Source organism: Condylura cristata, unplaced genomic scaffold (genome assembly GCF_000260355.1).
Source record: "Condylura cristata isolate star-nosed mole 26May11 unplaced genomic scaffold, ConCri1.0 scaffold00027, whole genome shotgun sequence".
Taxonomy (NCBI): Eukaryota; Metazoa; Chordata; class Mammalia; order Eulipotyphla; family Talpidae; genus Condylura; species Condylura cristata.
In genome coordinates this window covers 5,185,831-5,193,808 of record NW_004567128.1, presented here as the reverse complement: position 1 = coordinate 5,193,808, position 7,978 = coordinate 5,185,831, and the positions used below count along the sequence as shown (strand labels likewise).

The 7,978-nt window shown below is 43.8% G+C and overlaps 1 protein-coding gene and 1 long non-coding RNA gene across 2 annotated transcripts in view; one reads left to right on the top strand and one right to left on the bottom strand.

Moving 5' to 3' along the window:
- The window catches only part of LOC105854150, a 65,769-nt gene extending 58,584 nt beyond the window's left edge, over positions 1 to 7,185 (bottom strand). Inside the window, exons 1-2 of the long non-coding RNA XR_001145861.1 lie at positions 7,101 to 7,185; positions 5,076 to 5,208 (exon numbers count right to left, since the gene is read on the bottom strand). This is a non-coding gene — a long non-coding RNA (uncharacterized LOC105854150). The remainder of the gene's footprint in view (positions 1 to 5,075; positions 5,209 to 7,100) is intronic.
- AP1S2 (adaptor-related protein complex 1, sigma 2 subunit) overlaps positions 7,112 to 7,978 on the top strand; it is a 27,456-nt gene continuing 26,589 nt past the window's right edge. Inside the window, exon 1 of the mRNA XM_004689879.2 lies at positions 7,112 to 7,359. Within this exon, the coding sequence (XP_004689936.2) occupies positions 7,192 to 7,359 (168 nt within the window). The 5' untranslated portion in view covers positions 7,112 to 7,191. The remainder of the gene's footprint in view (positions 7,360 to 7,978) is intronic.

Below are 7,978 nucleotides of genomic sequence, written 5' to 3'. Positions count from 1 at the left end.
AGTACACTGCTGAGGGGAGCAGCGGGCGGGCCAGGAGAGGTCTGCCACGCCATGTGGTCTCCTCCGGGGCAGGCGGGAATTGAACTCATGCGGAAGTGGCTTTTTAGCTTCTCAGTGCAGCGCTTTAACCCGCTGCGCCAACAGGGAGGACCGAAACTTTTTTTTAAAAAAGATTTATTTATACATATAAGACCTAGAGCACAGGCCAGAAGTGCTGGAAGTGAGAGGATTCGCCAGAGACAGAGTGGGGAGCAGAACTGGCAGACAGACTGAAATACACTGCTGAGGGGAGCAGCGGGAGGGACAGGAGAGGTCTGCTGTGCCCTGTAGGTCAGCTACCTGGCCAGGGTTCGAACTCTTGGTACAGTGGCTGTGGATACCTTCATAGTGCTGTGCTTTAACCCCATGCTTTGCCAGGGAGGGCTCCCTATTGAACCTTGCATTCCAATTCCATTAGTATGTTTTTTGAGTGTCAACTCTACGCAAAGCAATGTATTAAGGTTCTGTGATTAAGAGATTAGCAAGAGTCTCAGAGAACAAGTGGAGACACAAATACTTTACTACCAGGTAGAGAGATAAGAGGAAGTACTGAAGAATTTATGCCTTGAGAGGCCACATATTGGGAAGGGGAGTGTTTCAGTTTGGTTTTGCCTAAAGCTCTTAGGTTATGGACATTAGTCTGTGTACTGGGGTGGAAGAAACATTCTGGAGACAGAACATGAGGTTTCAGTTCTTCTGCCTCTAACTAGGCCATCAGATCTTGAACAATTTGTTTTACTTCCCTGGGGCTTAATTTCCTCGTTTGTAAAATGAAGTTTTTAAATGAAATGACCTTTAAAATTCTATTGCTTTATATATTTGCTAATGTTTAAAATGTGTGCAGTAGTTCTAAAAAATTTTCAAATCATCCAAGTAAAATGTTTGTATATTTCAAATAATGCATTTGGGTACATGTTTTAGTATTTGGAAGATAAGGAAATAATCTGGATAAATGAACCATAAACTTTAGTTTCTTGACTAAGAGATTGATGATAACATGATCTGCTTTTAACAATTAGGGATAGTATATTGGAATGTGTTCCCCCCTTCCTTCAACTCTTTCCGCCTCATGATTTTTAAAATTGTGCCTATCTATAAGCCAGAAAGAGAAAGAAAAATACCGGATGGTTTCACTCATAGCAGGAGTATAATGGACCAGGCGAGAAAATAACAAAAATAATGAACAACCATATACCAGAGACATTTTGTGGGGGTGGAGTGGGGAATGGGATCAAAACTGGGGGGGGGGGAAGGGAGGGAAATACACGGGACTATGGTGGTGGCACAGGGGTGATTTGGTGATGGGAAACCCGTGGGGATTACAATCGAGATGGGAAAAAAAATGTGCAAAATGATGTAAGAATAAACTTTGTAAAAAAAAAAAAAATTGTGCCTATCTATGACCTGGTACAAAAGCAAAGAGAAAACCTCAAATAAATCCATCTTTTGGCCCCTTTCCCAGAGGAGTCCTTTTAAATTCCGGGCTAAGATTGTTTGAGAATTCTCTTTAAATGTCAATGAAAAAGAAAGATGAAGGAGCATAAAAAAGCAGGTTTAGAAAAAGAGCTATCAACTTACAAATTTACCTCCTCTCCTATGACTCTTTGTAACCAAGCGTGCTTCAGCCTACAAGAATGGCCTGCCACCTAGCATTTGTAACAGGTGAGCCTAGCACAATCAGTGGCTTAATCCAAATGACTTCTCATTCAACCAAAGCACAACTAGTGGTAGGGATGGTGACAGCAGTAGTGGCCTGTGCCCACCTGTCCCACATGTCCTTCAGGAACCCAGACTAGAGACTCAGCCAGCCTGAGACTCAGCTTCAAAGCCTGAGTTCCAAGGTCACCCTTGGTGTTACGATCCAGGGGGCAAAGCCTTCAATTGGAGGGAGGAAGGATAGCTAAGGCTTCCCTGTTGGAGGCCTTTTTGAGCCTGCCCTGATATCACCTCCATCCACAATACAGCAGCTGGAGCTCAACCCCCTGTGCACATGACAGGTGAGAACCCAAACGGGGGTGGGGGGGTGGGGGGCAGGGTCTAGCTCCATGCCAAGATGAGAAGGCTACATTTTGATTACTACAGTGGTTTCTGCCTCATCCAGGGATCCTTATTCTGTCTAGCTTTGCTTCTCAACGCTCTCCTTTCTACCTCACATCTGTAATTGCTGACAAACTATTTCAGAGGTGATTCCTACTTCCCATGAGTAGCTGGAAAATATTTTTATAGTAGTGCTACTCATCAAGTAAGCATATGATTTGCATGGTGAACCCCTTAGGATTCTCCAAGTATTCTAATTTCTAACTTAGTAGTAATAGTTTAGATAAGGCATACGATGGTCATATGATACTCTGGGTTGTGCATATAGGTTTAATTTCTGGTTCATGTAAGTAGGAATATTACTCTCCTAATGTTATCAGACTCAATGGGGTCAGCAATAAAAAAGAAAAAACTTCTCAGATCTCCAATTTCCTTTTGGATCATTTGTCTAGGAAACTGGCTTCAGAATTGCTGGTTCTGACAACTTTCCAGGTGGATATCACAGCTTTTTGGGGTATAGAGCAGGGTTCTCAAAGTTTGGTCCATGGACCAGCAGCATCAATGTTATTAAAAACAATTTGCAGGGCTCACCTTAGGCCAGCCCTACTGAATCAGAGACTCTTGGGGGTAGGGCCCAGCAGTCTGTATTTTCACAAGGTCTCTAGAGAATATCCTAGAAGCATTGGTCTAGTTTGAGTTAAATTACTGCTGAAACATTTCAAGGACCAGGTCAAAAGGATAGTATCTGAAATCATTTTGCTGAAAACATACTGACACTTTCTCTTATATTGCTGAGTTAAGAGTGCTGCAGAAAACTCCAATAATGAAAAAAAAAATTGCTAAAAGTCCTTGGAGGTCATTAGGGCAGTTTCCAAAGGTGCCAGTCAACAGAGATCAAAGGTTCCAAGAAGCCCCCATAGGAGAGTCCTAAGGGAAAATGTCTTTATATATTTGATTGGTGACAACTCTTCAACAATCTCTGACCACCCAGAGATTGTTTCTAAAAGACTCTGAATTCTATGTCAGGAGCTTTAGGTGAAAGTCAAAGTCATCTTTATTTTTGAAAAAAAAAAAATTATGCAGAGAAGAACTGGGGTGTAGGCCAAAGCTGGGACTGGTGGGGGGGGGCAGTGAGAGGACTCACCAGATACAGAGTGGGGAGAAGAACAGGTGGATCTACCAAAACACACTGCGTAAGGAAAGCAGCAGGGGAGACAGGAGAGGTCTGCTGTGCCACATGGGTCAGCTCCCTGGTGGAGGATCGAACTGAAGCTGCTGAACTGAGGCCACTGTGGTAATAATATGATAGTGCTGAGACTTGACCCCTACACCACCAGGGCGGCCCCCCCAACTAAACCTCAAAATTAGTAGTTTGGCTTAGATAGTCAAAGTCATCTAGACTATTTGTGTCACCATGACTTTCCAGAGAGTAGATACATAATAAACATACATGTTAAATGAATGAATGTGTAGAATAGTCATCTCAAGGATTCAGGCTCACATAGAAAAAAAAATCCCATTTGGATTGTGTATCCTGGTTACTACTAAAGGCAACTGATTGATTTGTGTGCAGCCATCTTTTCAGGAGTTAGGATGTTATCTCCCAAATATTAAAAATATTATTGCTACCTCCTCTAAGGAGGGGTGGGGGGAACCTTACAGGAGACAGTGTGTGTTCCATTTCTTGAAATGTCTATAACAGATCCCAGTTACCGCATGTTAACCTTTTCCATGACAAAGTCAAGGTTTCTCTACTTCAATGCTACTGACATGAGGGCTGGATAATTCTTTGTGGTAGCTGCTTTCTTGTACATTGCAGCATCACCAACCTCCCCTCCCACCACCCATCCTGGGACAACCTAAATGCCTCCAGGCACTGAGGGGGGGCAAAATTACCCAGGTGAGAATCACAGTTCTAACCTAATATTAAAAGAATAATTTTCCTTTTTACTCAAAGCTACAGAACCATGCCTTAAGAAAGAGCATATGTTCCTCATTTCTCTTTAGCTCATTGTTGAGGACTTTGGCAGTGACAGCTCTATCTATTTGAAATGATTCAGTTCACATATCCTCATTATTTTAGACCAGTTTTCTCCTTGGAATAATTTTATCCTTGGAAGTACAAATTCATATACTCTAAGCATCTTTTTTATACTTGCTGTGCTTTCCTACATTGACTCAGCACTGAATTCCATTACGAGGCATTTTTACTTACCAATTTTCTAAATAATATATATGCTTGCTAAAGGAACTCTGTACAAAGTCCATAATATAGTGTCAGTACTAACAAAAGGATTTTAATCTACTTCATTAAGATACTTAGGGAAGTAAAAGCTGCACTAAAATAAAATGTACTAGTAACCCTTTATACATCCCATCTCAAGTGTCTGCCCTTGAAAAGAAAGCCATTATTGCTTCTGGGATTTACTTTTTGGTATTCAAAGAATAATAATTATCGATTTATATTAGCTGTTATCCATTTTCTTACTGTTAGCTCATTTATAAATTATTTTAACATTCCCTCTCTTCTGCTCTTTCATTGTCTCTGGGATTTACTTTTTGGTATTCAAAGAATAATAATTATTGATTTATATTAGCTGTTATCCATTTTCTTACTGTTAGCTCATTTATAAATTATTTTAACATTCCCTCTCTTCTGCTCTTCCATAGTCTCAATATAAACATACATATATGTTTACATATCATTTCTACTTCAATCACTAGTATTTAATGAGCACACTTCCTTGTTGCAATTCGCTGCTAATGTCCTCTTCTTGTCCCATGGGGGTGTGCTTTAACCACACCTTTCTTTTCATTTAATGGTGTTCTGAGAGGGAAAGGAGATTAAAGCACAATTCTTTTTGAATACTTTTAAAAAATTACAAAAAATATCTCAGAACTTCATTACCAGAAGGTGAAATCCCCCCATCACCCTCACATCTTGCATTTAGCATAAAGGAAAGCGAGGACCTTCATTTTATTACTTAAGAAATATGTACCTTCCTTTCAGCTGGAGCTGCCATCTTCCAGTAATTCACCAAAGTGGCCCACACAACATCATGGCACTTGCTATGTGCTCTCTAGGCCCTTTAGAAAATATGGAGGCGTTCCTTTGGCCACATATGTGCGGATCTACAAGAAAAGCGATATTGGAGACATCAAGGGGATGGGCACTATTCAAAAGAAGATGCCACACACTTTACCATGACACAACAGCATGTTGTTGGTATTGTTGCAAACAGAGAAGAGCAAGATTCTTGCCAAGAGAATTCATGTTTGTATTGGGCACATCAAGCACTCTAAGAGCTGAGATAACATCATGAAAGAAAACGATCCGACAACAGGAGCAGCCAAAAAAAAAAAAGGCACTTGGGTTCAGCCTGCTCCACCCAGCGCGGCATACTTTGTGAGAACCCAGGGGAGAAAGCCAAAGCTGCTGGAACCCGTTCCCTATGATCCATGGCATGAACAGTGCGAAGAAGGAAAAAAAGGCCTCCTCCTGTATAAAAAAAAGGTATAAAATCTATTTTAATTTTTCATAGAAAAAGTTTGTGCCAGTATTACCAAGAAATCAGAAGCACCCAGATAACAAAAGGAATTTTAAAAGATACCCCATTAACCAGGCAAATGAAGAAGATACTAGGTGAGAAGAAACATGCATATAACATGTATATAACAAAGCCCATAATTTGGAAATCATGAGAATCAAAGTCAAGCAGTTAATTACTAACAAAGACAGCTTCCTTTGTCTTTCACCATGAACTCACAATTAGCACTTAATACTAAGACTGGGGACTAAACCATCTATAATCTACTGAAAAAGACCATCTGCTTCTATAAATTTTGTTCTTATACACTTGCCAAAAGAAGAGAACATATTAACAAAATAATGGGCCCTGCACTGTTAATTGCTAGGTTGTTTGCAGTTGTGCTGTTGCTATTCGAATTTAATAAGCCATTCCTTCTGCTAAATTAATAAGCAGCCAAGATTATGTAATAGCTGCTTTCAGCTGCTAATTATTTTTCCCATCATTCCTTTCCCTCCCTACCTCCACCCCCACCCTTTTTGGCTAGGCTCAGCCAGAGCCTGCCAATATGTCATCAGTCTTCCATCCTCATTTCCAGAACCACACACCAACATTAGGAGCACGATTAATGAGTTTAAACTTGGAGGTGATTGCCTTAGGAATCTTGAAAATGTATGTGCTGTATGGAAAAAGAGCAAAGCAGCATTTGGAATCAGAGGATCAGTTTTCATTTCATAGTATTAGCTCTATCTTTGCATGGCTAATGGCCCCTGTTTTCTGTAGTAAGGGAGCAATGGGACATTAACATGTGCCTTTGGGGCATAACTGGTGAGGGAGTCCAGAGAAATTTGGGGAGTGGAGGCTAAAGATCTGCAGAAAGCCAGTTCTGTGCTGTGTCCACCACGTATTTAATATTCCAGTATACATTAATCACGCATGTTAGCAGGAAACTGTCCAAGCAGCACAGTGCTTAAAAAGGAAGGTATTACACATTCTTATTTTGCCAGGTAAGGGGATTTAAAAATATCCCCAAATCCTTATTATATACTACTTTAGCTTTGTAGGCATTTTAACACAAAGCACACAATCCCTAATAAAGGATCGGTTTAGACTGATTAAATTTAGCTTTATGGGAAAACTTAGCATTTCGTTTTCACTTTGGGCCATTAAAAAAAAAATCTGGCCATTAAAAAAAAAATCTGGAACCATCACCGCAACTCAACAGAAGCAATTTCTAGTTTCTTTTGTAAGAACGTAGGTGACTGTAGGTGCGGGGGGGGGGGGGTAATGAATAGCATTCGACAAGAGAAACCGTGGCTGTTCAGGCAAGGTCACTTAATCCCGTGGGGCTCCCCTTTCCGCATCGGTGAAAGACGAGTCGGATTGTGCCACCCATCCATGCTCTCATTCCCCCAAATGTGAACGGGCCGGGGGCTGTGCTCAACTCTTAAGGCTTTTAACAGATCTATCGATCATAGTCCTTAGCGGTCAACTCACATGTAATATAGGTGTGTCATCCGCCAGGCAGCGAACTAGGTGGGGATGCAAAAGGAATACAAGTCAAGGCGTGAACTGGGCTAGTGGGCACATGGGTGAAAGGATCCGTTCCTACGGGGCTGCAGGGCGAGGCTTCATTGGCGCTGTGACATTTGAGAGGAAGAGCCTGGCAGGCAGAGCAAGTCGTCGGCTCGACCGAACCCGACCCCTGAAGGCGAGGGGGACGCGGGGGCACTTCTTGTGCAGAGAGCTTTCGCAGGTGAGGGGCTATGTGGGCTTTTCGCCAGGGAGCGGACCGTCCACAAGCGGGTCCGCCGCACTGAGGATAGGCGAGGCCAACCTAGGGAAGAGACACTGGCACCAGCCGGGGCAAAGAGTCTAGGCTGCCGCAGTGCGATGGGGAGGAGGGGCCGGATTCCGGGCAGCTGCCCGCAGAGTAGTTGCCCCAGGCCGTGTGCAGGCGAGCCCCAGCTCCACGGAAGCGCTGGCAGGTTGGCTCCGGCGGGGCCACAAGTCCTCGTGCCCCTCAGCGTCGTCGCCGGCCGTCACAATTCCCCGGCCCATCGCTGGGGGGCACAGACAATTCCCGGGGCCTGAACTGGGCTCTGGGCAGTCCACGCCCTCCAGGCTCGCCCCGTGGAACGCTCCCCTCGCGCCCCTGAGGAGCAGGACAGCCACCCGCGCTCCTCCCCGAGCCTCGGGCCGGACTGCGCCGGCGCGCCGGACCCGGCCCAGCCGCTTCCGGGTCACGTGGCCTGGCTTCCGGTTCTCACCTCCCCCGCACCTCGGTAGAGTGGCGGCCAATCGGCTTCCTGAGACTGTGCGGTTGCCGCGCGGCCTCCGGGGCCGTTGACGACGGCCGAGCGGCTTCCCGCGCG